The sequence below is a fragment of the Penicillium manginii genome (genome assembly GCF_028828005.1).
Source record: "Penicillium manginii strain IBT 31320 chromosome Unknown utg000004l:1.0-7231830.0:1.0-7236170.0, whole genome shotgun sequence".
Lineage (NCBI taxonomy): Eukaryota > Fungi > Ascomycota > Eurotiomycetes > Eurotiales > Aspergillaceae > Penicillium > Penicillium manginii.
Window position 1 is genome coordinate 2,543,643 of NW_026643105.1, and position 27,290 is coordinate 2,570,932.

Sequence of the window (27,290 nt, forward strand, 5' to 3'; positions counted from 1 at the left end):
AACATGGGCGCTATAGCGGCTTTGATAGGCGTTATGTAGGATCAGAGCTGATTACTCTACGGTTCTTCAAAGATTCTACTAATTATATTTGAGGCTGGATTATGTGCGGTTTTCCCCGGGCTGGCACTACAGGAGCACGAATAAACCCAGAAACGGATGGTCCAGGATTATGGTGCGGCCGAATATCTAAAAGACGCGCAGCGCTCAAGCTCAGGGCAGTTTGAGTTAGCCGATGATCCCTTCCTACGAGGATCATCGGGGATAGTAATTTCATGCAGTTACTGTAGGAGTCACTTGAAGTTTCATCACAGTATTATATTTCTTAATGTGGTGTCAATTGGTTATACCAAGGCTTTCAGGCGGATGAAAACCCAATCATCAGAAATCCAGATAAAAACATAAGCCTGCAAGAATTGCTTTCGCCTTAAATGTCCAATGACCCATAATCTATTAACCACCCAAATTTACATGCATTCTTTCCGCCAAGCAAAACAAAAGCACACACTTCTATCAAAACAGTCAAAAAGATTTAGATGGTATAATATCGAAAAGCTGCACCGTGGCCCACTGGAGCTTTTCCGTGCAAGCTCAGTGGAGGCCAGGCCGTTGGTCACAGCTTGGCTTGCCGAAGTTTCCTTAGTTGGTGACCTGGGCGGAAGAGGGAGCGCCAGCGTACAGGACAATGAAGATGATTGTCAGAGTAGCACCGGCCATGATACCCTTGGCCTTGGCGGGGTTGGCACGGCGGTACTCGCCAGCCTGGAGGCGGACATCGGTGGTGAGAGAGTTGATCTTCTCAGCACCGAGCTTGTAGTAGACGAGACCAGCCAGGGCGATGGAGTAACCGAAGAACTGCAGGGGGGTGACGGGGTCACGGAAGATCATCATTGAGGCGATGACCAGGAGGATGTCCTTCAGGATACCAGCCATGGTGAGGACAACAGCAGAGGTCTTGCCAATCTGTTGGAAAGTTAGCAATTGTTTTTTCCCCTTGGCATCAGTTGGCTCGCGAGCGAAGGGGAGTGTTTCTTACCAAGAGAACGACGGAAGCGTTGAGCAGGAAAGCAACGAGAGCGTTGGCGATAAGAGTCATGATACCGAGGCCGTAAATGTCGTTCATAGTCATGCGGGGAATGTCGGTGAAAAGGGCGATGACACCGTTGGTGACGGCGCAGGCGGGAGCGTAGTAGTACAGGGAGACAAGAGGGTCCATCTTGAACTCAGCGGAGCTCAGCAGACGCTGAACCATGACCAGGCGAAGAGCCTCGAAGATGATACCGGCGACCTGGATGAGGAAACCAAGCATGTCGAACTGGATCTCACCAAAGGAGGCGATAACAACACCGACGACGATGACACCGACGTTGCCGAGGGTCTTGAAGTTGGCAGGAGCAATTCCAAAGGCCCAGGTGGCGATGAGGGTAACAACGGCGTTGGTGGCCTTGAGCATCTGAATGAAAGAGACACTCAGGTAGAGGTAGGCCAGGTTACCACAGATCAGACTCAGAGAGAACATGATACCGATGGGGACAATGGCACGACTGGATTCAGCAATTAGCGGCTGAACTACCACGACATGCATCTGTATGGCAGCCACAAAGCTTATTGAGAGGGGACTCACGTGTAGGTGGCAGGGTTCATCGGGACCTTGTGGCGAGAGTCAAGAATAGTGGTGCAGCGAGCCAGGATCTGGGTCATGGCGGTCGCGAAGGCCATGTGGAAGGTGGTCAGGAACAGGGCTATCGAGTGTGTTAGATATGATGGATCGATTCGAAGGTGGGTTATATCGTCAATTGATGATACGATATTCGGCAGAGGACTCACGGAAGTCTAAAGAGGGAATTTGGGTTAGTTGTCATATTCGCACAAAATGGGCTTCAACTGGCTCATCTCCAGTACTCCAGGGGGAAGAATTCTCGACTTACTGAACTTGGCCGAGAAGAGGACCCATTTGTTGAACAGAATGACGCTGGAACTCAGGGCAATCCACAGACTGAGAAGGGAAGTCAGTTAGCAAATTGAACTGTTGACAATTGCTTGGAGCCAGGGGGTGAAGAGAACGCACGCAATGTAGAAGGCGGGGTGGATGCCATCGCTCTTGGAAGCCGGAGCACCGTTCTCAAGCTTGCGTTCATCCTTGTTGTTGGCCATGGCGAAAGAGTCGTGATAGCTCGTAAAAGAGTGACTGAGGTGAGTAAGTGTAGAGTGTTGGAAAAATGGCAGTGAAGGGGGAACATTTGAATTTAGGGGCAAACAGCGAAAGATCGTCGTGGGGCGGTGACCCCCTTTCCTGCCTTTTGATTGGTTGACATCCAAATTGGTACACGTCGACGCGTGGGCCCTTCCGTTTCGGTTTCAGGTTTTTTGGCTTTGCATCTGGCCTTTTGCTTCGGGTCAGGGTCCTCTGTCTATCTCTGTCTATCCCTGACACCAATGCCCCTTTTTTTTCTCAAGGCTTATTTTCTTTTTGCCTACAGTATCGCCTCCTGACGATCCACTTTGACTACTTATCCTAGGGTACTCTCTTCAGAGTACTCCCTACTCCCCATCCTCTCTATCAAATCTTCAATTGATCCATTAATCTACCTCTATCATACTCGAGACATCTGTCACATCAACTAGTGACCCCGTTAAATCCTTGGCATAATGTCTCCAGTTTCATATAATGTACGTCATCAGCTCCATCCTCGTTCGCCCACAAAAACCCAACCCAACCCACCCACAACCACAACCCACAAACTCCACCAACTTAACCGCTTAAGCGTCTTGCTGTTGAATCTCCACCAAATTCCCATCAGGGTCTTCCAAAACCAAAAATGTCTCAAACCCAATAATACTCTGCGCTTTAACCAGAGCCTCCTTCGCCGCAAAATGCTCCCCGGCAAACTCGCCAATCCCAAACGCATTCTGCATCCGGCCCGTATGCGCCGTAATAGGAACCCCCGTCTTCTTAATAATCGTAGCCCCCTTCGCTTCGAACCATCGTTGCGCCTTCTTCAGATCTGGCACGATCAGCCCCACGTGGCCGAAGGTGTTGGTGCGTTGGGTCGATGCCTGCGGATTATCATCTGACACGTTGAATTGTACAAGCTCGATGAGGCCGGACAGGTTGTTCTTGTCGCGGAGGAGTTCTGCTCCGGTTTGATATCCGGTGCCGTTTCGTCCGCCTTGTGCGAACCCCAAATAGGTCACGGTGAACTCGGGCGTCACATGGGCATCGAAGAGAAGTCGCATTCCCAGAATGTTTCCGTAGAAATGTTTCATTCCGGTCAGGTTCTTTGTTACCAGACCGATATGGTTGATGGCGAAGCCCAGAGTTGCTGCGGGTGCTGGGCCGTCATTGCCGATGGTAAAGGGACCATCGCTGTTGTCAATGTCCCGGGGAACGCATGCGTAGGCTAATGAACCTAGCACCAATGCAATGCAGTATCGAAGCAACATTGTCAAATGTTTGAACTGAAATAAACAAAGAGATAATATGGTATCGACAGTCTATACCTCCTAATAGGTAAAAGAGCAGGCTTGATGTCTTCGAATTGTATACTCCATATGACATCTCGGGGAATTTAGGACCCTTTTATAGCTTTTCACCTCAAACTCATATATCAAGCGTGGGCTACAGACTATTAGGCGTACCGCCAGGCTGACACTCTTTCGCTACGATATTGGCAATGGCTGGTTTTTTAATGCAAATCTGCCATGCATAAAGCATCTGCCTTCGTGTTCACCTCTTGGCTGGGACATAGCGGGGTGCTGAGAGCACCATATGGCGAATCATGGCAGTTTATTTCAGATCAGACCCTGAATTGACAAGATATGTGAAAATGCCCCCCATAACTCTAAATTTGCACGCTCTTGGGGAAGCCCTTGAAGGCACGGCCCGATTGAAGGTAGGAGAACATGAATCCACGCAGAAAAGTGCATATTGCTCTTCCGTTTTTACCAGACGACTGCACATTCCAAATTTGTATCACAGCAATTCTTCAAAGACATTCAAGCTGCTATTATGATCTATCTTGACCGGGGCTGTACTGCAGGACTGACGTCTACAGCCAAGCGCTGGGTCGGACTCCAAGCAGAAATAAATGCGCTCCAATCAGCTCACAGCAAGAGTGACAATCTCACCGCTCCACCCTTATTACATCTTATCTATTCCAAGGTAGTCATCTCCTCTTCGGAGTTACAAGATATTTTCGGTTTTCTGAGCCGGGACTTACAGCTTGGCTGAACTGAAATGGTTAGCATTTTGGTTAACACGTTGTGGGGACAACAGATCTATTCGGCTAGGGAAAGGCCCCAGTACTTCGAATGAATTTCATTTGCCACACTATTTCAAGGCGTGTAACGTGACATTGATAAAGAAGTTTAGAGATAACCCCCTATCAACGCAACTGAGGTGAGCGGTCTACGAGAGAAGAGGAGTAAGGAGCTTGTCACCCCCGCATCACTCCCCATTCCAAATCGCCCTACAAGGACACGACCCTCTTTTTTCTCCAAGACTCCTCCGTAAACAACCATGGGCTTAAACCTGGTAGATGAAGCCAAAGCGGCGAGCTGCGATCATATTCCTATCATCGATTTATCGAACATAGATAGCCCCGATGTCGAGAAACGACAAGAACTTGCTCGAGCAGTCTGCGATGCATGTACTGGTGTTGGATTTTTTTATATCAAGGTACTTGTATCAATTTTCTTGATAACCATCGCATTTATTGCTCTAAACTGAATGGAGTTATAACAGAATCACGGCATACCCGAGAGCCTGATCAGCGGAATCCATGACGCCGCAGAGAGGTTCTTCGGTCTTCCAAGCGAGGAGAAGATGAAGATCTATATCGGAAACTCGAAGGTTCATCCCACCCAATCCAAATAAGCGATAATAGGAGACAAACTCAATCTCGTTTCTGCTACAGAAATACCGCGGATATAGTCCCGTCGGCGCTGAACGGACCACAGGTACAGATGATGACCCCATCCCAGAAGAGGAAGCTGCAGGTGTTCTCTCTGAAGCATTCGTAATCGGCTATGAAAATGCACTTGATTTCCGAAAATCTGAAAATGACCAGTTGCCTCCCGACACTTATGAACTGTATGGCGACAACCAATGGCCTGACGATGAGACCATCCCTGGTTTCTCTGCAACCTACATTGAATATTGTGCCAGGGTTCTTGAGCTTTGCCGGAGGATGATCCGAATATTTGCACTTGCGCTGGACGTTCCGGAAGATTACTTTGACTCAAAGATTAACAATCCTGGTGTCATTTCTAGAATGATGCACTACCCTGCTCAGCCGGTGGGAGACCAGCGTGAAGGACTTGGAGCGCATACGGTGAGGACTTTCCTTCCACTCCCATCAACCTCGTTATTAACGAAAAGGAACATCCAAGGACTTCGAGTGCTTTACTATACTCTCTCAGGATGCGGTTCCTGGACTGCAAGTCTTAAATCACAACGGCGAGTGGATTTTAACACCGCCTATTCCCGGTACATTAGTTGTGAATATCGCGGACTGTTTATCGACCTGGTAAGCTCAGAATATCACGCTTATTAAATGAATAATCGTGACACTGGATTGCATAGGACGAATAAGAAGTTCAAATCTACGATTCATCGAGTTACAAACCTCTCGGGTGAAGAACGCTACTCGATCCCTTTTTTCTTTGGAGTCGATTACGATGCCACTGTGTCTGTTCTAGAAAACCACACCTCGCAAGAAAATCTACCGTGCAGAGAGCCTTTCAAAGCAGGCGATGTGAGTTCCTCATGATACAAATATTGGATGTGGCGCAAAGTTAACCCACCTTTTAGTGGGTCCGCGAGAAACTATCCAAGGCATATTTGCCCTACGAAGGGTGATGCTAGTCGTATTTCTATGATTGCGACAACTAAAGGGTATTTAGATAGACTTCACTTCCGATATGGAGGCAATATGGGCCGAAATGAACTATCTTTCACTATCTTTCTTATAATAAAGTTGCCACAGAGAGGCGCAGCTTCTGCCGAATGGTCTTGAAAATACTCAATATAGCGTCTGCAGCTTCATGATGGCGAGCCCAGGGCTCTGTCATTTCCATCACCATCCCAATTAAATCGTCAAAATCCGGCACGAGCGAGGCGAGTGATGGTGTCGTTTTAGCCATTGAAATGACGAAGACAGCAGCCAAGAGACTATCATCATGATTATCAGCATACAAGGGTTATGTCTTTTTTGGTATGATAGAAACTTACGCTTGTAGCCTCAGCCAAGTCGAATGCGTCCTCCGCCCAAGGAGTGGAACTGTTGCATGTAGCAGCTTCCGACAGCTGTCTACACAAGTCTCGCAATTTGCTTTGACATATTCCGATAAATGGACTTGGCGAGAAACTGCTGCGAACACAAGACATGGACGAGAAATTATGTGTTTTGCAGCATAATATCTTGTACGTAGCTGGATATCTTGCAGGTCTTGCGAGGTCGGATTTTGGAGATCTGGCTTGATAGATTCGGGCAGAGAATCGAACCACGCTTGAAGTTGCCGGCTAAGTTCGATATTGACTCCCTCTAGCGATGCGATTGAAGGCTCGTAGCTGAGTCGAGACCCATTGGTGAAGTTTCCTCGGTAGGATGATTTGTCTGGATTGAGCGTCTCGGCAGAGTACATTGTATTATGGATGCGATTCAAAAGTTTGCGTATGGAGCACATGGCGAGAAAGATGAGATTATTACGCTCGTTGGGATCTGTGAATTCGGGGAAGGATAGTCTATCGACAAGGACTTCGATTCCGCTGCGAGGAAAGTGAAACTCGGCGAGATCATCGCTGTTGGTTTTCTAAATTTAGCTATTGATACATACTAGCAGAATCATACTTACCATTCAAGAACATAACAGCCCCAAGCAATTCGGTTCAATAATGCATGCTTGGTCGAGAGGACACTCTTCTCATTCAGACTAGAACCATTAGTACATAACGCTGAAGTAAATGGAAAGATCAAATATTCACTATGAGTAAATTAGTTGGACAACGGTAGATGCTGTATGTATGAGCCTCCATGCTTGAAGCGGTCTTCCACTGTATCGAAAGTATAAGGACGCATAGAAGAATGTCAGCGGGACGGTCTGATCCCTTGAAAAGAGTGTAGTTTGCCCAGCCATCAGAATTTGATATGCATGAGCAAAATATTCTGCGCCAATTCCGGTCATAGACGAGTCCATATCAAACAAATCGTTATGTCTTGAGAACGTCTCCCCGAGTGCTAGCACTGTGAGACATAAGGCAGCATCAATCTCATTGATCTGGTCATTAGCTAAGAATTTCTCAAGCAACTGTAAAAACGGCTCCTTTTCCAAAATAGGGAACTGAGAGTGGACGTGCGTAAAGAAATTTGAAATAAGCAAGTTCGTCGCGGGTATATCTAGGTTCAGCCGCTCAATGATCGTAGACATGGCAGTTCGCGGCGTGAGAAAAGGTATCTTGCGCTCAGACTCGAGCAACAAAAAGAAGTCTTGCGAATAGTGACCAATGAGTTTTCTTATTGGATCAAGACCTAGGAGATTTCCAGTTGGCGTCTGGTGGCCTAATGGGATGAGAATTGGGTCATTTTCCATGTATGCTTGCCCGATACCGGGAGTCATCAACACAGGGCCGTCGACTGGAAGAGGGCCGGGTATTGAATGAAGACTTTGTCTCCGTGTCTGTGAAAATACCACAGAAGGACTGGTATGTGAATAGCTCACCATATCTCGATTGGAATAATCCGATAAAACGCGATCGGATAGCGTGGTGATCACTGCAGTCTGCTTCTCGACAAGATTCTCCAGCCGATCCAAACGAAGCAAGAGTTCTGCCGATGTATCACTTCCAGACCTCCACATATTGTCAGCGATTGTCGGCTATTTCTATGTTTCAGGTCCAAGTTGAATCACCTCTCACTCGGATTCTCTTGGTATTCACACTGAGCGCCTGCATTTGCGCAAACCCCACAAGCGGGCTTCTCGCCGTCACATTTTCTTTTTCTAGAACGAGTTAAGGGGCTAGGTCTAGACTCGTAAGACGGGCTTATGAATTATTACTGACCGATGCCTGCAGAAGGTACATGCAATCGCTGCGCGTTTCCGAGGGAAGTCCATCTGGCTGCAAGGGTTCTCAAAGGGAAAGAAAGGATCTGGGGAAAAGGTGGGGCAACTTGTTTGGCGGAGGTTGTTAGTTACTAGTTTATTTACTTGTTAGTACATACGAGCAACAAACATCCTTAATAATCATTTTCTGGATAGCATGGTAATGTCGATTCCTCTTCATATCGTTCGATTTTATTCAATTTCAACCTTCTCATAAGAAACCAAGCTAAATCCCATCCACTAGTTAGAACTGGTCCTACTTCTGCAGTACCAAATTGGTCGACGCCTCTGTTTTGCCCAGAGTATCAATAAGGCTTGAGCCCCGCCAATTGGAGTAAGCGATCAGAATACTCGGGCTCCTCAAGTGGCTTGGATCTATTGCGAGGATCCACGCTCCCATCCTCAAAACAAGCTTCCTTTTCTCGGATGACAACATTATCATGTGCCCAATGAGTAGTTGCCAGGAATGATTCAAAGGCCTCTTTCTTCCGCTCAAGAGTCTCTTGCGAAGCCAACTTCGCCGGTGAATACGACGCATAAATAACCGTTCTAATAGTCTCGCTATCGACCGTCGGCTCACCACCCCAATGTACTGTGCGGGAATCCCAGACAATCAAGTCCCCCGGCTCGGCGAGTACTTTGATAGGCTTCATGCCGCGAGATTCAAACCAAGCCATTTCATCCTCGCTTATAAAGCGAAAATCCCTCTTCTCCCACGTATCTGCTTCCGTTTCGGTATCAAGGAAGTTTTCCATCACGGTGTTCGATCTCGGAAGTAGAATAAGCGATCCGTCTTCCGGGCCCGCGTGGCTCAGGTTGATGATCCCCTGGACGCAATGCAGACCTCGACGCAGGGGCGACTGGTCCACATGCGGCCAGGGCTTGAGGGCAGACTTGTCTTCCCTATTAGGCAAGGTTACATTCAAGGCATCGAAGGATACGAGTAATTCATCGGTGCCCCAGATTTTGGAGAAAGCGTCCAGGATCTTCGGCTCCATGCGAGCCTCCCACATGAACTTTTCATGAACCACGGAGTAATGCTTGAAGGTGTTCACTTTGCTTTGTACGGGGAGGTTTTCTGTTGTCCAGGTGGAGCGTTGCTGAAGATCGAGTGGGGTGCCGAAGGATTGTAGCCAATCTAACGCCTTTTGTTGGTAATATTGCGCCTTTTCAGGGTCAATCGCGTTCTTGATCACGGCGTATCCCTGTGACTGAAGGTCATCTCGCCAATCCCCGTATGGGCCTGTGAGGCTGATAGTAAGAAGGGTTAGTTTCTTTACTAGTCAATGTCAGACAAGCCCAGAAGTCTCACCTGAAGGAAGATTTATTGAGTGTCAGTGTACTGGTACTAGTTGAAGACATTATGGCTGGACCTTGAATTCTGGTAACTGTTGAAACTTGGACTTTACTATGAAGGGACCCCCATATTTATGTTGTTCAGAAATTGACACATCCGAGTCTCGCTGGGTCCTATGCCAACTCTGTGCCACGTAATTAGCACATCGAAAAGCACCATGCTCTTCTTTAACCCAGTGAGAGAGTCGAAATCTGAACCCCGCGGCGGCTAGACGGGCCGCCAACCACTTCTTGTAAGTTGCATCATTTAACTGGCTGTTGGTAAAAGTGGGTCAGTCAGCAACAATAACCGCATATGAGGCACGGTCTAATGCTTTGAATCTTGATCTCGATGACCGTGGTCAGCTCCTTATGTGAAATGAACTTGAATTCAGAGTGGAGGCTGTGGAGCTATATTACACTCCGCACAAAACATATGCGGAGAAAAAAAAAAAGAGTCCAAAAAAGATTCCACCCTTTAATACCACAAAGCCTCGTTCCAGTAAAGACTCTTCGCATTAGCGAGATCATCCTCTTGGGTATACATGGTAGTATTAAAGACTAGCTCAGTAGCATTGCTACCGTACTTCGGCCAGTAAGTCTTATCGCCAGCCCACTTCTTATTCGGGTTTCCAGTCAAGACAAAGGAGAGAAGATATTTCTGCATTTTGCGCTGATGGAACGATTCTCGTTAGCCCGAGTCCAGAAACAATCCAAGTCCTTGGAAGAAATTACTTACAGCAACCACTGAGCTCACGGAAGAGCTACCGCTAATAGCGACTCCGGCCCCGGAAGCAGCAGCGCCGGAGCTGGAGCTTGAAAGAGAGTAGGTGCTATACCCTGTTGCCGCGACGTATATTAGCTTAAATCGACTCGAGGGGGTTCCATATGAAGAGTTTCTTACAGTAGTAACTCTGGTCAGTGCCGTGAGTAGCCTGCTCAAGGGCAACCATTGCATTCCAGGTGTTATTGTTGAGAGCGCGCGTGACAGCGTAGTCGTGAGCAGTAAGGTCAAAAGATTGCCTCATATCCGCGAATCTGTACCCGGGGCTTGAGTAATCAGAAGCAGGGTAAAGCTCCATGATCTCCTTGACGACATCATCGGTGATACTGGGGAAGAAGGCGCGGAGTTCGCTCTCCACATCTGCGGTCGTGTTCACGCCCGAAGTCGGCGAGCCGTTGTTCTCGTGCTGCTCGTGTGTAATCACCAACGGACCGGTCCAGTTGAATCGACCCTGGTAAAGCTGAGACTCATACGTGTCGGCCACAAAGTCGCCGTCAACACGGGGCTGGAACTGGTAGCCGTAGTCGTCGTAGACATCGGTCGCGGCATCGGTCAAGTTGGTGAAAGAAACGCTGCGCATGCAGGCAAGGTCGCCGCCAGTGCATCCGACGGCTGTGGAGACGTTTTGCCAGAAGACTTCGCCTTGGTGGTGGCCGGCGCCGGGGACGAAGCCCGGGGAAGTCACGTAGGCTTTGTGGAAGAGCTGCTCATTGTGACCGCCATAGCGAGTTATCATGAAGAGAGGCATACTTCCACCAGCGGAGAAGCCGAAAGAAGTGACATCGTCCGGGTTGCCGCCGAAGTTGCTGATATACTTCTGGACCCATTTGAAAGCATGCTCGACATCGTACAGAGCGACGTTATCGGTGGCGCCCTGGTGAGTGGCAGTCACCGAGTTCGCAATGCCGGTGATTCCGAGACGATAGTTGAAAGAGACGAAGATGAATTCCTTCGACAGGTCGAAAAGACCTTCGGGTGTGTTCTCCGACTTCGAGCCGCCGGTAAATCCACCACCATATGTCCAGACCATCACGGGTAGCTTCTTGCCCTTTGCATTGGCTGGGGCCCAGACATCCATGTAGAGGCAGTCTTCCTCGGATGAGCAGTCGACATCGGCAGTGGCGTATGTTGTGCCATTGTTGATGCCGGTCTCGGTCGAAGGCCACTGAGGCTTTGCGAAGCGCAGTTTTCCGGTTGGGACCTCCGCAAATCGAATGTTCTGGTATTTGTAGTATCCGAGGGTACTGTTTCCAGCAGCAGCTTGGAGAGTGGTATAGTCAAGAGCGACTGTAGGCTTGCTTGTTGCTCCGCTGGAAGTTGGGACCGCAGCAGCCAAGGAGGCCGCAATTGGCAGTAAAAGCGTAGAGAAATGCATCTTATGCTCAGCTCAAACCACAGGGCCCGGATGGTGGATTGATAAAGGTCTGTTGCATATTTCCTATGACCCTGGTCGTCTTAAATATTCCCTATCCTTGTCTGTCCAGGACATCTTCGTCACGGTCATGACGCGGCAATTCGCGCCACTCCAGACATACTAGTAGGATAAAACAACTACCAAGGCAATTATCCCACTTTTCAAGCTATATTAATCAATGCCAAGAGACGGAATATCCATACAATGACCGAAGTACTCCCGCTAGGGCGTGCGGAGCATATTAGAGTCGATTGAGACACGAGGCAGCCGCGAAATTATCCACAAATAACACTCTAAATCCCATAAGGACCGAAGTCTGAAGATCCCCCTGCTTGGTTCGCCCGAACTTTTGACATAATTTAACCCAAAGGAGTAGACTGGACCGCATTCGTACGATGATCGGTGGGCTTGGATGAGGCGGCTCGAGTATATCCGAGTGGCCCCGGCCGTAAGGGGTTTCTTTTCGACGACCCACGCGAGAGATTGTTTTAGCAGTGATGACGAGGATCTTAGAGTATCCTTCTCCGATCTGCATTCAAAGTTTTGGAGGAGACCAATTGCAGCATTGCTTCACAGAGAGATTGTGGGGAATGTTAACTGTTTAGGGCTGAGCGGGTGAATTCAATTCCGGCCACCAAAAATATGGATGGTACTGGGCAGTGCACTTTCTCCACAAAGTTTCAGCAAGAATTTAATCATATCAGCAGATGAAGCATTTCCACAATCGCAAGTAGACCAAGAATTAGTTTGTCAAAGGGCGGCAGTACTTGTAGAAGGGAAGATGTTCTTGATCATTGTATGTACTTAATGCGTAGACCAAACCGAGCACCATGACTTCCACGATGACCTCAGGAGAGTGAGAGGAGACAGGAAAAATGAAGCCCCGATCTAACACCGATATGAACCTATTTCCCTGCTCTATTAAAGTTCGGAAATCCCACTTCAACGATGAAAAGTATTTCTTGGAAACCAACCAACACCTAGACTATCCCACAAAACTCCCAATTATGTCGCTGTGTAATATGAAACGTTTCGGGCGAATCAATCAAATTTCTTGCGCGTCCAGCGCCCAAATCTCCCAGTGTTTTAACACCTCCCAACCCACTCGTCGCATGCGTCGACGCATAACCTGCCCATCGTTTGTTAGGACGGGGGGGGAAGCAACCCGTCTTTGCGAGGGCGGGATGAGTGATCTCGGATGATTCGCGGGTGTTGTTGTGATAAACGGACGCCCGGCTTTTGCTTTCATTCTCGTCGTCTTCATCCCGATTGCGCTTGCCTAATGTTGAGGGAGGAATATTTGTGGCAGGGGTAGAAGTTGTATCAGGTCCGGATTGTCCGTTGGTATTGGGGACTCCGCTTTCTTCCGACGTTGCCTCATGCTGGTCGGAGGTAGGGTCGGGTGATTGGGACTCGGGTTCATCATAGACCGGCAAGGGTGCTTTGTAGATATCGCGTAGCTCGAATGACTTCCATCCCATCCCGATGACCTTGACATGTTTATAAACGTTTGTGTCGGCCATATCGTAGCTCATCATCTCCATGAGAATTTCATCGTCCAGATCAACGATTTCTGCCAGACTGCGGGCATTTTCGAGTTCCCGCGAGATCTCTCGGGCAATTTTAGGTACTTGCTGGTCTGAGAATGTAAGAGTTCTGGCAAGCTTTGGGAATCTGGCGGCACCATCACCACTGAGTGTGTGAGATGTGGCTGAACTCGGGGCAGTGCCATTCTGGCCGCCTTGTGGTGATGCGGAGCCCGCGGGAATCAACAAGCGAAGCGCGACTAGTTTGCGAAGGAAGGGTACCAGCATACCCAATGATTCCATACTTGAAAATTCTGTGGCGAGAGCGAGTTGTTCCAAGTTCGGACAGGCGTGAACAAGTCTTGCAATCATGGCTGTTGAAAGAGGCCATTTGGAACACAAAAGTAGATGGCGTAGACTGGCGCCGTGGTTTGTGGCAATGTGGGATAGATAGCTATCGCGAACGCTAGTGGCCAGGTTCACCTGACTGGCCGGCGATGCAGCTGCGGTGGGCGAATTGCCCATAAATCCATTTGGAATTTCATGCACTGGGGGAGTGAGTGCGGATGAGGCAGGCCCGAACCCCGGGCGAGGAGAATTGAGGTAGTCATTTGAATCGGCGGTCACATTCACGAAGTATAGCCGCTCCAGTCCCTTGAAATTGCCCAAGAATTCCGAGTTGCGCTTGGAAATCGCATCCACACGAATGGATTTGATCTGGAGCTTTTTATGGGGCATCATCGTTGGCCAACTATTTTCGATAAATGTGTTGACGAAGCCTGCATTATCCGTACCACTCAGGAAAGTGACATCCTCGACGGTGGTTGGATCAAATGCGATATTGAATTCTTCGGTATGGAAGGCGTACATATTCTGGAAGGAAAGCTTCTTGACGGGTATGGGATGTTTTGCAGCAATGCATTTGCGGAAATACTCGTGCAGGGAGACGCTGGGTTCCTGTGCGATGCGCATGCGAGGAGACCAATGGAGCTTCAATTCGCGCAGCTTTTTGCTCTTGAGAAGCATTGTGGCTATATCATCAGGGTAGCAGAGAGGATCGATATCGGTAATTTTCAGAGACCGCAAATGTGGCATGCCCGGAAGCACGAATGTGGGTTGAGGGTGGCGGGTAGAAGGGAAGCGGATCGTTAATGTCGTGAGTCGAGGAAGCTGTGTAAGTCCATTATATACAGTGTCCAGCATTTTGGTATTAAGTTCCCAATGGAAGGTCTCTAGGTTGGTCATGCGATCCACTGCCGCCCGCACGGCGATGTTCAGCAACATTGATGAGTCGGGCACGCGGCCAACTGCGGAATGCTCCTCCAGCTCTCTCTCTTTCCAGTCTCCCCGGAGTGTTACCGATCGAACGAGCGTCGCATATGGTCGGGTGATAATCGCATTCAGGCCCATCGTGAAAGGACTGGCGCTTCCGATTCCTTCTGGCTGTTCATCGCGATACCGGATTTTGCCGTAAGAATTGAGGGTCAAGGTGCGATAAAGCTGTGGCAGGGCCATGTAGTTAAGGACACGACATGTACGGCATAGTCGGGCAAGATCGCCAGTATCCTCAACCTATACAGTGTTAATCAGTTTTCGGTGACGCGATGAGGGGATTGGCTTGTGATAAGAGCTGACATTCGACACGATTTGCACGATCAGATTCAGTGGCAGCCTCATTAACGACCCACCACCAGGCCGATCGGTGGTTATACTGGCACCAAACATATTCTGATTGACGGTCGCCATGATGCGACATGCGACATCTGGTCTGCTATGGCATGGGGGGAAGTAAAAGGAGGCTGAATCTGAGAATGGGAATGGGAATGAGAATATGGGGTAGGCCCGTTCGGAGCAAAAAGTTCCCGATCGCGTCAAACGATCCACTTGGACCAGTCAGCAACCGCCCAATGTAATTCATAACTCTCATCTTTTCCAGGATGATCCAAGTCTGCTGTGCACGTTTTCACTTTTCCTGTGCATGAGCAGGGATCGTGGACATTTGACCATGGTGACGGTGATGGTGACGCAAGGGTGGAGGCTGTCAGACGCGAGATGACACGAGAGGTATACTACTAGTGATAGTACTACAGTATCAGTACTAGCTTATAGTGAAAAAACTCAGCCTCTAAGAAAAAAGCAAACAAATATCTAAAATCGTGGAGACGTACGGTCAAAGCTAACGTTCAAGCCGTACCACGACAATCTCAAGTCTTTCAGGTACCATAAGTCAAAGCACTGTGTGTACAGTTGTGTATGCAGTATGTAGTATTATGTGTATAGTCCTAGGGTATCTTCTTTTTACATAGCTCAGATCCATCGAACCATGCCCCAAATCCTTAACCCAATCCGTATATTCAAATAAATCACCCAAATAAAAGAAACTCCATGAAATGTCGGCCAAAGGCCGGAGTCGCTACCAGTCAGCCCCAATGCGCCTGCGCACATGCATGCAATCACCCCGCAGCGGAACGGGAACAACAAATCGAACAGAATCAAGGGGACCCATGCCTATGAGTCGGTTGGTGCGAGCTATCATGTTCGGAAAGAGCATCGTTCCTATCCTCTGAAACTGTTGTCTCGGTCCAGCTGGCTTGGTCGGCAATGACGGTGTGTTCTTCGTGGTGAGAGCCGATATCCTCATCGATCAATGCAGCTGCGTCGGGGTCGTATCGTAAAGTGTAGTCCCCGTCTCCATTTTCGAGGTCGGCGTTGCTCCAGGGGGCGGAAGCTTGTGGCTGGGATGGGATCACTCTCACAGGAAGGCCCGGACGGGTAGATCGGGGTTCGTGACTCGCTTGGCTGACTTGGCTCACTTGGCTAGCTCTCGATTCATGGTGTGCGCTGCTTGAGTCAAGCAGTCGATTCTGTGGAGACCATGTGTGATGTTGACCCCTTCGACGAGCGGGGATGACGGTGACTGACAGTGGCGTATCCGAGGATTGTCCTGAGCCCAAAAGTCCCTTGCGAGAGAAAAGGGGTTTGCCTCTGGTCTGGGAATTAGGTTGCGCATCTGGTTCCTGGCCACCAAACTCATCGTCGTCATATAACTCGGATTCATCTTGGGCCGCAGGCTCTCCACCGGCTTGTGCAGAAGCAACTTCCCGCGGGAGAGACGCTCGTCTCCGCTTGAACGGGTTGAGTATAGCTCGCCAGCGGGGGTCGTGGATAATCTGAGGGGACTGTTCTCTGGCTTCTGCTTGGGGTGGGGTTTGATCAGTGCCATTGTGATCCTGTGCGTCTTCGATCTCAGGTTCCTTTCCTTCCTCCATTTCCTCTTCTTCTACCATATGCGGCATCGTCACCGGAGGTGTAGGGCTAGAAACCGGATGGTACCGAACATTGTATACCGTGCTTGCCGCACTAGTAGTATCAGCCCGGCTGACCGGGGTCACAACAGCCGGTGGTGGAGTAGGCCGAGTGCTATTTTGCGGGAAAGTGGCATTGTTCGAGTTCGGCAGCAATCCTCCAAAGTTGCGATTGCGATGACCACGAGGAATTCCCACTCGAGTTCGTAGAGGACGATGGCCCAGGCCCATCACTCCACCCCATCCCGACGATGCGCCATGTCCGCCTCCTTTGTCGCCATGCGCCGTGTAGCGCGGCCAATCAACTTCTTCCGAAGGAGTGACTTCGAGCATTTCATCGCCGTCGAAAACTTCTCGTCCGAGAATTCCGTCTTTCGTCTCGTCGCGCTCAAGTGCTTCTATGCGCTCCACCCATTCCCAGACCACCACACTCGCGGCAGCAGATCCAACCCATCTGACATATGTACCCCAACCGGCGATCTCCGGCCGCGCGATATCCAAAACAAAAAAGACGACCGGGATCAAAATTGCGCAGTAAGATAAGAGCGCAACCAGGGCGATATTGCGCATCTTCGGATGAAAGAATGCAAAACGATGTTTCGAGATCGAGTAAAAAATCACCCATGCGGCATATAGTAAATTGAGAGCCAATTCGAATAGATAACTGAGCGCGGGAATCGCGTCTTCATATAACCTCGGATGTGTCGAGGTATTCCTGAACCAAAAGTTCTCCAAAATGCTAAATGTGGTGTCCAGGACGATCAGTGCAAACCCAGCCCACTTAATCATGACTTTCTCCTTATGTCGTGGGAACAGTCGGATCAAAGTTTGGACTTGAGCCAACCACAAGAATGTACTCGAGATGACGCGGACAATCCGAATCTCCAACCCATCGATCACCTCCTCTGAAAGTGCCTCCGCGTCCGAGTATCCGTAGTCATACTGGCGCTCGGCAACTCGGAAGGAATCTACCGTAGCGATCGTCAGGGAAATCGCAACGAGAATCGCGGCCACTTTCTGCAGCCAGGGGCGACCTCCGACTCCGACGACGGAGGAATTTCCACTATACGAGCCGCTGATCATCCCATGGCGTCCGAGGAAATTTGCGCCACCCCCAGGTCCTCCAACATAGAATGTTCGCGGTGTGATGAGAAGTATTATAACGAGGACGTAACTGACGACCGTTGCGCATCCGATAGCATAAAGTTGCGGTGTGACTGAGGAATAGAACGGATCGCGGGTATCGAGGACGGCAGAGACATGAGTATAATCCTCCGGTTGGCCTGTACAGACGGGTTCGTAGACGGCGTTTTTGTCGAGGGTCACGGTATATGAATTATTGACGTGTAGAATGCCTGTGGCGGGGGTCGCAAGGCCGCAGTATCAGTTAATGAGTCCAAGTCCAACAGGGGGGCAGTTTCAGACGACAGTCGCGCGCATACATACCATTGCTGGGGAGAAGAATTGGCGTACAGCCGGAGGCATAGGTCTTGGTCGACGTGGTGGTCGGATTCGCCCAAATCTGGCGGGGAGTCACACGGGGTGCCTCATCTCCCATGGTCGAGTCGATTCAAGCGGGTTCAGGGCTCGACTCGGCCGCTGCAGCGCGTGCAGTCAAGCAATTTCGACCGGGTCTCCTCTCAAATTTCGTGAATTATAGTATAGGTATCTAGTCTGCTAGACGGCCATTCTCGAATGAAGGGAGGCCGCGCGTGCAGGACCCGATACGGTGCGAAAGGGAGGCAGAGAAAAGCGCGGGAATCGAGTTGCTGGTTGGAGAAGGAATGGCGGGAAACGGAGAGTATATAGCAGTATTATGAGACGCGCTCAGGGCTTGAGGTTCGTCTAATCGGGAGACTAGTCGGGGGAGATAGGAGAGAACAAGTTGAGAAGGGAAGAGTCTGGAGTCTCAAGAGTTGGGGTTGAAGGTCGAGATGATCCGCCACTCTGGTCCACTTGGCGTTCGTTCTCCACTCTTCTTACACTCACACTTACACTGACACTTACTATTCTGGAGTAGGCAAAGAAAAGACCACACTGGAAAATCTTGATTCATTATACACCTATCGCATTAATATTCCACAATAATAGACAAAATAGTTCCGAGAAAGTGAATACAAGGAATCGGAGAAATTGTCGGCATGTTAAGGAGAACTAACGATATGAGCCGCCCACGGAGGTATATTAGAGGCTTCGAAACGTCAAAAGCGCAGAATCATACCTAGTAGTAGGTACCTACCTAGGTCGGTAAGAAACCTTTGTTGTCAAGGCCGATGGCCAGGTAAACCTATAGGTCAAGTCGAGGTAGCAACGAGGCTTGCATTCATTTTCCAAAGCGAGAATTTGAAATAAAATACAATACAACCTTAAAATACAGGAAGAAGGGATAATTTCAGATACTAGTAGTCTACCGATTAACTTTGACATCCCCAAATAATGAAATCCTTAAAATTCCATCTAAGAGAGAATATAAGATAGGTTTATTACTATTTGATTTAATTATCTTCGACCACTTAGCCCAACTACCCTAATATTTTGTACTTAAGTAGTGGATTTTCTATGCGAAGTCTTGGCTCTCCCTTTCCGTTTTAGTGCTCACTGAGCGCCGCTTTTGCTCTCTGAGTAGCGTCTCTGAGCGCTCTGGGCGGATCAGTGGTCCTCACGTGACTGCGCTGAGCAGCTCTCTGATCACTCTGATCTGCTCTGATTTGCTCTCTGGGCATTGCTTACATGAGAGCCAGCGGTCTGGCTCAATCACCCCAATAAAACGCAGCACACTATGTACCCCTCACTAAAGTCTCTCCCCATTTTTAAAACGCTCAAATGCCCCATCAAGGAAAGTGACGCATCACAAACAGCTGCAAAATTGCGTGACAATACTACCTTCTAGGAGTATACACCGAGCAGCTCGCCTTATTATCCTATAAAATTCTGGCTGAAGTCTGCAAGTTCCTGGGAACAATAAGTCTAGTTTGTCTTAGTATACTGCTTCTTGTAGAGATTAGAGACCAGAGAGCATAGAGAGCTAATTTCCTATAACTTCTAAGAAGGGTTAATGCTCCGGTATAATAAGCTTTATTTAAATCCTTTCTCGAAAATTTGACTTCTCTTAATCTTAAACTTACTTGAAATTCGTATTTTTTGAAATTCTAGGCTTTGTCTTAACCTCCAAGGGCTATCTCTATAGTCAGTCTAATTCCTGTGAAGATAAATTTTAGTCCTTATCGGTACCTACCTAGGTCTCCTAAGAGATTAACACAACACAGTCTCTTAATCTAAGAAATTTATCCTTCCAACAAATATTATATAAGTATAAGATATAAAGCTAGTTAGATTGAAAAGTATTTCTTATGATATATATACCTAGGTATGTAGCTTATCAAAATCATCCACGGAACTTATCGAGATAATTTTGTTAAAGCGGTTCTGGCGAAGGTGAGCCAGCAGGTCAGGGAAGAACTAGAGAATAGCCTGAAAAAAGGGCTGGGTTGATTGTTTACGTCCGAAATGTGACAGAGCTATATGGGATTGCCATACTGTATATAATATCCGTGTTTGGAGAGGAACTCTTTAATTCACGCAATAAGGCACCTCGCTAGTGATACTTAGATACGCCCCTTTGAGAAGGAGGATGTCCACTGTTTGGCCGTCATAAGCTGATCTGCAATCATGGGCCAAACCAGATTGACTGCTGCCTTTTCCAACTCTATCGAAAATGCGGCAGTCGCATCGGTGCTGGTTATGGAGTTAGCATCCCCGTCTTGAGACCTTCAGCCTTTAGTATTAGAAATAAATTAAAACTCACATCAAAGTGACATGAAAGCCGCTATTCAATTCGAAGGAGTTCTTAGTAAAGTGTAATCAAAAGGCCAGGTAGCTCGGAAATACTTACAGTTCACGAGCAGCCCGCGCAGTAGACTCCACGCATGAGTTGGTCACTAACCCCGCTATCACGACGTGAGTAACATCATGCTGCCGGAGTTGGTACTCCAGGTCGGTGTTCGAAAAGGAACTGGCGTTATCTAAATTAGCATCGCTCTCTATACAAACCAATGACTTGAATGCAATTGGCCTCCTAATACTCACCTGCTGTTCCAGTGTCGAGAGACAACTACATCGCCGTTGCTAGGCTGAGGCTCCAATTCTTTCAGAATCTGGCCACCGAAGTCCTCGGAAAAGACCGCATTCTGTTTAGTTTTGATCTGAGACTCATGCATATGATTCCAGCCTGAATAAGTTCCCTCCTTGGTGATTTGGTGAAGACCGTAGAAGATAGGAATGTGGGCTGCTCTTGCGCCGGCAACCAGCTCCTTCATATGTTCGAAAGAATTGGTCGCCTCCAAGCTAGCCTTGATGGTGGGATACAACTTTCCATCGGGGTGGAGAAAGTCATTGAGCGGATCAATGAGGAGGACAGCAGTGTGGGAGCTCATGGTTGCAGACAATTGAGTAGAATGCTTTAGAATGTAGGTCAAATCAAACCACCGTACCTGCTCTTCCTTCTTATACCCTGTCCAGATAGTTGATTTATAAGAGTATCGGTGTTCGGTACTAGTCTGTAATCATTGACAATTGCAAGATATAATGTATTATTCAACAAAAATGAAGGCTCCCACATTATACGTATCGTTTGCGTCGAGGGTGCGCCAGAGAAAAGTATAAAAAGTATGTACTATCGATCCTTGGGCGCTGTGACTTCCTTTTTGGGACTAGTGCGAAGTGGCGAAAGGGCGGGATCGTCGGGTGAAGCTAACAAGCACCAACATATATTCGGCAGTCACTGCGCGCTCCTTGCAAAGCAGTGGCCCACAAAGGATGCTCTTGAGCTTTCTGCTGATTGCCGAGTCGCGCCATGCCACTCTACCCAGGAGCTTCTCAAGGATGCGATGAATGCCGACGACGCCGCAAGAAGGTATGCATATCGTTCCGTTCTAAAAATGATATACTCGGACTCTGTATTAATTATAGAAACAAATGTGAACAATTAGTGTGACCTTAACAAACCTGAGTGTCTTCGATGTTGCAAATATGGTGTCCAATGTAGTGGCCCCAAAGATTCACGAACGTTTATCAATCGGAACGCTACAAATCTGACCCAAGAAAGTGACAAAAAAGCGCTAGTCTACGCATTACAAAATAGAAGGAAGCCGAAATCAGCCAACGCCAACTTTGAGAGCTCAAGCACGAGTACTAGCACGGATGATTCTCCATCTCGAAAAAGTACGCTAGCTGTCACTAAGCCAAGCCCACCATTTGATATAATTTCCATTGATTTTCCTGGACGCTTGACGTTCTTGGCATTGATTAACGACTTTGAACCTCACCCCCTGGGGGGTGTCTTCAGGGGCGATAGAATATCGCGAGGTGACCCCCATTATTCGAGCGCAGCATTGTGCATTCGAGCTTTACTGCGGTTCACGTCTTTGCAGATCGATTCGCTCAATTTACCCATTTTCAGTCTCCTCGCGACTTACATGGGAAGCTTGAGAAATGACGAAGAGTTAGTACAACTTGCACAGTCATTGTACACATCTGCCTTGCAGAAGTCACGCCCGCATATCCAACAGGTCATAGAGAATAGCCAACACAGTGCGAAATTAAAGGCCAAACTGGAATATATTCTGCTACTAGCGATAGCATTTCTGGCATTTGAAGTGAGAATTAGGTCTATAAATGGGGGGAAAATCGTTCCTTTTCTAACTACTATTTCCAGTTCGTGAACGAAAATGAATACTCAGAGACTGCTCTTTCCGCCCACGTCGGTGGAGTCTTAAGCATCTTAGAGCTCTATGGGCCGAACAATTTCTCTTCACCTCACATTCGACAGGCTTTTAGTGGATTCAGGGGAATATTTGTAAGCTTTCAATATTCACTGCTCTTACTTTGGCTAACAATTCCACAGCTCTCTATTAGAATCAGCAGGCATACCCCAACCTTCCTAGCAGATCCAGATTGGATACGTCTCCCATTTCTGAATGCTCAGAAGGCTAGAATGGAGTTTCTTCACGATATTGCATTGCAGATTCCCGGGCTCTTCTACCAAACAGATCGATGGTTTGATGGGCGTGGAAATTCCGCTTTCAACAATTCCAATCAAGAAACCTCGGATCCTACGGATCAAAATCTAGAACTCGCTCTCTCCCTTTTGAATGATTACCGGGTCATCTTCAATCAATTAGAAGACTGGGAAAGCAATTTGAAAGCTTCCGAGCAGGGTCCTCTATACTGGCATTCGGATATCCCAATGCCAAGCAAATTTGTCGACGTCGACTCGATTTGCATACCCTCATTTCCAGATGAAACATACCAAATCCGCTTCCAAAATACCCAAAAAGCAGGTCTTGCTGTGACCTTCTGGTCATATCGGCTAGAACTTCTTATGCAAATGATAAAACTCCAGCGAAGCTTGCTTGACATACAGGCTCAATCATTGGAAAAGAACCTGGCCTTGGCGGAAGAAACAGCTTGTCTTATCCTGCAAGCCGCACCTTACCTGACATGTTGTTTTGAGGGTGCAGTGGCGTCAAAGGCACCGCTTCGAACTGTATCGAGATATTTCGAGCTGGCAGCTTGGGAGAAAGAGTTCTATTTGCCGTCAGCTAGCATTTTAACGTGAATCGGACATATCGTTCCCAGCCTCGATTTAAATGAAGCTCATGCCACGTTATATGCACAATGGCGACACCACGCTTTTAGCAAATAATTCTAGCCCCGTTATAAAACCGACATCTGATTCTCAAGCTATTTTGGCTTTTATAATAATTGAAACGAGTGGCAGTCAGGGAGCTGTCTGGCTGAGACAGATAAAAATATATAAAAAACAGGCTTGTCATGCACAGATATCCGTCCTTATCTGCAGGAACACACACCCTTGTAGAGATGGGTTACCCATCTTAATCCTCCTTAAAAATTCGAAGATGGAGCTCACCCTGCCCAGTGCGAGCTGAGAGCGAACATTTTGGTGATTCAGATTTTTCTCAGCTGCGAGTGATACTTTAGAAAAGCAGAAGCTTCATTACGAATCTTTTGCTTCCACTCTGCAAGTCTGGATGTCTTTGTCTTTTGTTTGAATGAAGGCGTCTAATTCTTCATCGCGAGAGGCCAACTTCGATAAGTCGCTTTTGATTTGCATATAAATTGGGGATTTCAAAGTCTTATTGGCCTGTTTCCCTAGTAGATAACAATTGTTTTTAGCGTAATCCAATTTCTTCCTGTGATTACCTAGACTCATATTTAAATGCTTTACAAATGAAAGGAATTCATGTATGTTAGATAAAGATGGGTACCTAACCTATAACTAGTAGCTAGTAAGTTAAATAGAAGTATCTCTAATATAAGGAAAGAAGGAAAGAAGAATTCCGTTGATAAAATAGCGGAAAAGTTGGTGCTCTTAATATGAAATACTTTTTTCTATAGCCAACTATAGAACTATCTGATTTGATCACTGCTATACAAAATTACTTGGTAACTAGGGACTATGCTTATAATTTTACGTTAATTAGCTAATTTCTTTGGCTTCATATATTAGGGATTATAAAAAGTGAGGGTTGTATTATAAGTCTCTAGAATTAAGGTTCATTTCTAGCTATCAGAAATCAGCCTCCGACCCAAAAGCGATATAGGGCGAGCACCTATTTTGGTATAGCCTTAGCTTGGGCTGGGTACTTAATAGATAGCCTCGGAGGGTCTCTGAGCAATCAATGATCATCCAGTCAGAGTCACTGAGCGATCACTGAGTCTGAGTCTGAGCGTCCTCGCTAAAGCGGCGGCAGTCAAAGGGGGAACGCCCCACCCATCATAGAAAATCACCTTCGTAGAGCTATCTAGGTAGAAAATTAAAATATAGTATCATCAAGAAAGAGGGGAACCTAGTACTAGTAGTAACTAGTAGCTACCTATTTCCAACCTTGGAGCCCTTCAAGTTGGAAGTTCGAATGAAATACAGCCTTGGAACCTTGGAATATACTACTGATACCTACCTATTCCGTAGGTAGGTACCAATTCCATGCTCTTTTAAGGGCTCTACAATAAAGATCCAATTTCAATCAAATGCGTAGTTTATATTATGTGCTGCGCGCATTCAAATATATAATAGACACCATATACAAGCCAAGCCGCGTCAAGACTTAGGCGCAAGGTCACCAAATTGCCACATAGATCATCTCATCTCAACATCCTCCGAAAAAGCTAGCCTGCTAGCCAGCCAGCCGACAATGAACAAAAAAACGAATGGTTTCATCTTCCACGCCCAGCAAGCGGGAGAGGAAAACTACTCAGGCTCATTAAGAGTTGGAATTTCATTGAAGGTTTTAAGCTTAGGCCTGGGCGGCGAAGCCGAGGCGAGGTCCGTTCGAGTCGAACACGGTGTACTGGCTCTTCAGGAAGATGTCGCCGAAGATGGAGAAGCCGAGGCCCGAGTTGCTCTGGATACCGCCGAAGCAGGTGGAGCTGCCGTCGGTGACGGGGGAGAAGTTGATCAGGTCACCGGAAACAACAGCGTCGTAGCCGCCAATGGTGACGGTGAAGTCGGGGAGCTTGGAAGAGCAGGCGAAGGTGTAACCACCGGCGGACTGGTCTTCCTTGGCACCGTCGACTTGCTTGTAGTAGGCGGAGACAACATCGTCGGGGAGCATCAGGAGGGTGGTGCCAGTGTCTGGAGATTTAGGTCAGCTTGAGATACATGATAATTCTAGTCGAAAAAAAGACATTACTTACCAGCAATACCCTTGATAGAGCCACCGGATTGGCTGCCAATCTTGTAGCTGTCGGCAGTAAACATCCAGAAGCCCTGAGAGCTGTCGACATCAGTGTAAGCCAGCTCGCCAGTGTACTTGGACTTGTCGATATAACCGAAATCGTAGGAGCCGGGCTTGTTGTGCTTCAGGGTGACAGCAAACAGAGGCTTGTCGAGCTGGCTCTTGACAGTGTCAAAGAAGGTCTTCTGCGACTGGGGCTTGACGGTGTTGATGGAGCTGAAAGCCAAGCCCAGCAGACCATCGTTGTTCTTGTCCTGCACGAACTGCTGGCTGATCTGCTTGGCAGCCTCGACGGCCTGGCCAGAGGCCTTAACGCCACCAACAATGACGGTGTCCTTGTAGACGTCACCGCTGGCGGAGCTCTGGTCACCATAGGAGATTGACCAGGAGGCACCAGACAGCTTGGTACCATTGCTGGGCTTGTAGATGGAGTGGCCGGACTGCTCAGAGGCGGGAAGCTCTCCGGAGAAGACCCAACTAGATAACAAACATTAGTATCTGTTACTGGAATCTAATCAATCAAGGTATAAACATACAGATCGGCCGAACCGGTGTCGAAGTCCAGGTTCAGGGTAGTACCACCGACGTTGACGGGAGTCAGATACTCGACATCATTGGCCTCGGGAGTAGTGGTAGCGGAGCCACTCTCAGCGGCAGCCTTAACACCAGAGGGGATGGTAGCGCCGTACTTGGAGAGGGCGTTGGCGTACATGCCAGGCAAGTTGATAGTCTTGGTCTTGGTGAGAGGGCGAACCGACTGGTTGACAGTGAACTTGCTCTTTCCACCCATCGGCACAGCCGAAGAGACGGAGGCAATACCGGCCAGAACGGCGGTGACCTTGCTGAAGACAACCATAGTGAATGGATACAAAAAAAGAACGATACTCTAAAAAGAATGGAGAGTGATCGAAGGATGTTGAGAGGATTGGATGATGGATCTATTCAGATGAGCCGGAGACCAGGCCTCCTTTATAGGATATCAGACGTTTCGCCATTACAAGCTTCTTTTGACAAACAGGCCCCGGGGTGGCACCTATCTCAGGGTCTAAGAGAAGGAGAACTTGCTCTTCCTGGAAGCCTACGGTGCCGATCCAGTACTTCAGGGACCCGAAACCTCAAACTTCAAGATCGACGCGGAGTCCATCGGCCAGCCAGATTAACACAACGGAGTCCGCCAAGAGGGGCACGCGGAGGAGAAGGACCAAAGAGAACATGAGACAGCATCTCGTGAGGGTTTTTGGTCTAGGCTGCACCTGATAGCGTTCAGGGGGGGCACAGCGTGGATGACGCCTTGAATGCGACGGAAACGAGGAGCGGAGGCTTGGTCGCGACAAGCTACACGGGTGCCAAAACGGGGAAGTCCGGCCAAGACCATCACGAGTATGTAGGAAGCTTCATATCCATTCGGTAGAGCCCTGACGATCTCCATTCGCTGTCGTCTTCGGGGTTCAGGCGGAGCGAGACTCCAGAGCCACACGATAGACAGCACGGAGTAAGTGGAGTGGAGGTGGAAAGTGATCAGGGACCACGCTAAGATCAAGAGTAGTCCAATCCGTCATGGTCGTCAAATCGAACTACAATATCGAAGTCGAGGGGATCGAGACAACCTTTAGGCCCTGGCGATCATCGCCTGTTATCTCCATGAGCAGCCAATCACCTACCCAACATGGCTAGCCACAGACTTTCCCCTCCAATCGAGGTCACATCGCGCCTGCGGCAGCCTTCGCCATTCGGGAGTTTCATGGATGTGGGCAAAGGTTATTGGAGGACTTTATCCACTGGTGAAGCAGTCGCTTGGAACCTTCGATATGAGCCCACCCCAGTCCACTTGACCCAGAGGGACTAGACGCAGATCTGGATATAGCAGGGCAGTTTGGGATTGGATCCACGGGAAACAGTCTAAAGCAGAGGAGAGCATGACCCTCGGGGAATAATGTGAGTCCGTTGTCGAATGACAGACCATAACGTCGGTCGGCCGGAGTCCGTGGCGCAACCCACCCTGCACATACGTTGAACCCATGCCGCGCGATCTTGGCGCAGACAAGCAACCACGCCCAGAGATGCCCAGAGTAT

The 27,290-nt window shown here is 48.4% G+C and overlaps 12 protein-coding genes across 12 annotated transcripts; 3 read left to right on the forward strand and 9 right to left on the reverse strand.

The window, feature by feature from the left end:
• Positions 1 to 636: 636 nt before the first annotated feature.
• On the reverse strand, positions 637 to 2,151 carry N7533_004674 (sugar phosphate/phosphate translocator; the record flags this gene model as incomplete). The annotated part of the gene is made up of 6 exons (XM_057101324.1): positions 637 to 960; positions 1,034 to 1,541; positions 1,622 to 1,739; positions 1,825 to 1,830; positions 1,926 to 1,993; positions 2,066 to 2,151. 6 exons carry the CDS (start codon positions 2,149 to 2,151, stop codon positions 637 to 639), a joined length of 1,110 nt encoding a protein of 369 aa, XP_056960954.1.
• A 606-nt stretch (positions 2,152 to 2,757) lies between these two features.
• N7533_004675 (VOC family protein) lies at positions 2,758 to 3,441 on the reverse strand (the record flags this gene model as incomplete). The annotated part of the gene is made up of 1 exon (XM_057101325.1): positions 2,758 to 3,441. The coding sequence occupies one exon, from the start codon at positions 3,439 to 3,441 to the stop codon at positions 2,758 to 2,760; it is 684 nt and encodes a 227-aa protein (XP_056960955.1).
• A 1,075-nt stretch (positions 3,442 to 4,516) lies between these two features.
• N7533_004676 (isopenicillin N synthase family dioxygenase) lies at positions 4,517 to 5,857 on the forward strand (the record flags this gene model as incomplete). Its single annotated transcript, XM_057101326.1, has 6 exons — positions 4,517 to 4,675; positions 4,742 to 4,849; positions 4,914 to 5,330; positions 5,389 to 5,525; positions 5,582 to 5,753; positions 5,810 to 5,857. 6 exons carry the CDS (start codon positions 4,517 to 4,519, stop codon positions 5,855 to 5,857), a joined length of 1,041 nt encoding a protein of 346 aa, XP_056960956.1.
• Positions 5,858 to 5,964: 107 nt separating this feature from the next.
• N7533_004677 (fungal specific transcription factor domain-containing protein) lies at positions 5,965 to 8,109 on the reverse strand (the record flags this gene model as incomplete). The annotated part of the gene is made up of 5 exons (XM_057101327.1): positions 5,965 to 6,169; positions 6,230 to 6,799; positions 6,853 to 6,930; positions 7,073 to 7,872; positions 8,026 to 8,109. The coding sequence occupies 5 exons, from the start codon at positions 8,107 to 8,109 to the stop codon at positions 5,965 to 5,967; spliced, it is 1,737 nt and encodes a 578-aa protein (XP_056960957.1).
• Positions 8,110 to 8,402: 293 nt separating this feature from the next.
• Positions 8,403 to 9,459, reverse strand: N7533_004678 (phytanoyl-CoA dioxygenase family protein; the record flags this gene model as incomplete). Its single annotated transcript, XM_057101328.1, has 2 exons — positions 8,403 to 9,348; positions 9,410 to 9,459. 2 exons carry the CDS (start codon positions 9,457 to 9,459, stop codon positions 8,403 to 8,405), a joined length of 996 nt encoding a protein of 331 aa, XP_056960958.1.
• An 836-nt stretch (positions 9,460 to 10,295) lies between these two features.
• On the reverse strand, positions 10,296 to 11,591 carry N7533_004679 (uncharacterized protein; the record flags this gene model as incomplete). The annotated part of the gene is made up of 1 exon (XM_057101329.1): positions 10,296 to 11,591. The coding sequence occupies one exon, from the start codon at positions 11,589 to 11,591 to the stop codon at positions 10,296 to 10,298; it is 1,296 nt and encodes a 431-aa protein (XP_056960959.1).
• A 1,019-nt stretch (positions 11,592 to 12,610) lies between these two features.
• On the reverse strand, positions 12,611 to 14,902 carry N7533_004680 (uncharacterized protein; the record flags this gene model as incomplete). The annotated part of the gene is made up of 2 exons (XM_057101330.1): positions 12,611 to 14,728; positions 14,792 to 14,902. The coding sequence occupies 2 exons, from the start codon at positions 14,900 to 14,902 to the stop codon at positions 12,611 to 12,613; spliced, it is 2,229 nt and encodes a 742-aa protein (XP_056960960.1).
• A 746-nt stretch (positions 14,903 to 15,648) lies between these two features.
• Positions 15,649 to 18,019, reverse strand: N7533_004681 (PalH/RIM21 family protein; the record flags this gene model as incomplete). The annotated part of the gene is made up of 2 exons (XM_057101331.1): positions 15,649 to 17,816; positions 17,908 to 18,019. The coding sequence occupies 2 exons, from the start codon at positions 18,017 to 18,019 to the stop codon at positions 15,649 to 15,651; spliced, it is 2,280 nt and encodes a 759-aa protein (XP_056960961.1).
• A 2,047-nt stretch (positions 18,020 to 20,066) lies between these two features.
• On the reverse strand, positions 20,067 to 20,894 carry N7533_004682 (cysteine hydrolase family protein; the record flags this gene model as incomplete). The annotated part of the gene is made up of 4 exons (XM_057101332.1): positions 20,067 to 20,196; positions 20,267 to 20,287; positions 20,354 to 20,473; positions 20,548 to 20,894. 4 exons carry the CDS (start codon positions 20,892 to 20,894, stop codon positions 20,067 to 20,069), a joined length of 618 nt encoding a protein of 205 aa, XP_056960962.1.
• Positions 20,895 to 21,313: 419 nt separating this feature from the next.
• N7533_004683 (uncharacterized protein) lies at positions 21,314 to 23,099 on the forward strand (the record flags this gene model as incomplete). The annotated part of the gene is made up of 3 exons (XM_057101333.1): positions 21,314 to 21,373; positions 22,175 to 22,315; positions 22,364 to 23,099. The coding sequence occupies 3 exons, from the start codon at positions 21,314 to 21,316 to the stop codon at positions 23,075 to 23,077; spliced, it is 915 nt and encodes a 304-aa protein (XP_056960963.1). The 3' UTR covers positions 23,078 to 23,099.
• Positions 23,100 to 24,776: 1,677 nt separating this feature from the next.
• N7533_004684 (pepsin-like aspartic protease) lies at positions 24,777 to 26,073 on the reverse strand (the record flags this gene model as incomplete). The annotated part of the gene is made up of 3 exons (XM_057101334.1): positions 24,777 to 25,114; positions 25,177 to 25,694; positions 25,754 to 26,073. 3 exons carry the CDS (start codon positions 26,071 to 26,073, stop codon positions 24,777 to 24,779), a joined length of 1,176 nt encoding a protein of 391 aa, XP_056960964.1.
• Positions 26,074 to 26,883: 810 nt separating this feature from the next.
• On the forward strand, positions 26,884 to 27,063 carry N7533_004685 (uncharacterized protein; the record flags this gene model as incomplete). The annotated part of the gene is made up of 1 exon (XM_057101335.1): positions 26,884 to 27,063. One exon carries the CDS (start codon positions 26,884 to 26,886, stop codon positions 27,061 to 27,063), a length of 180 nt encoding a protein of 59 aa, XP_056960965.1.
• Between the last annotated feature and the right edge of the window lie 227 nt (positions 27,064 to 27,290).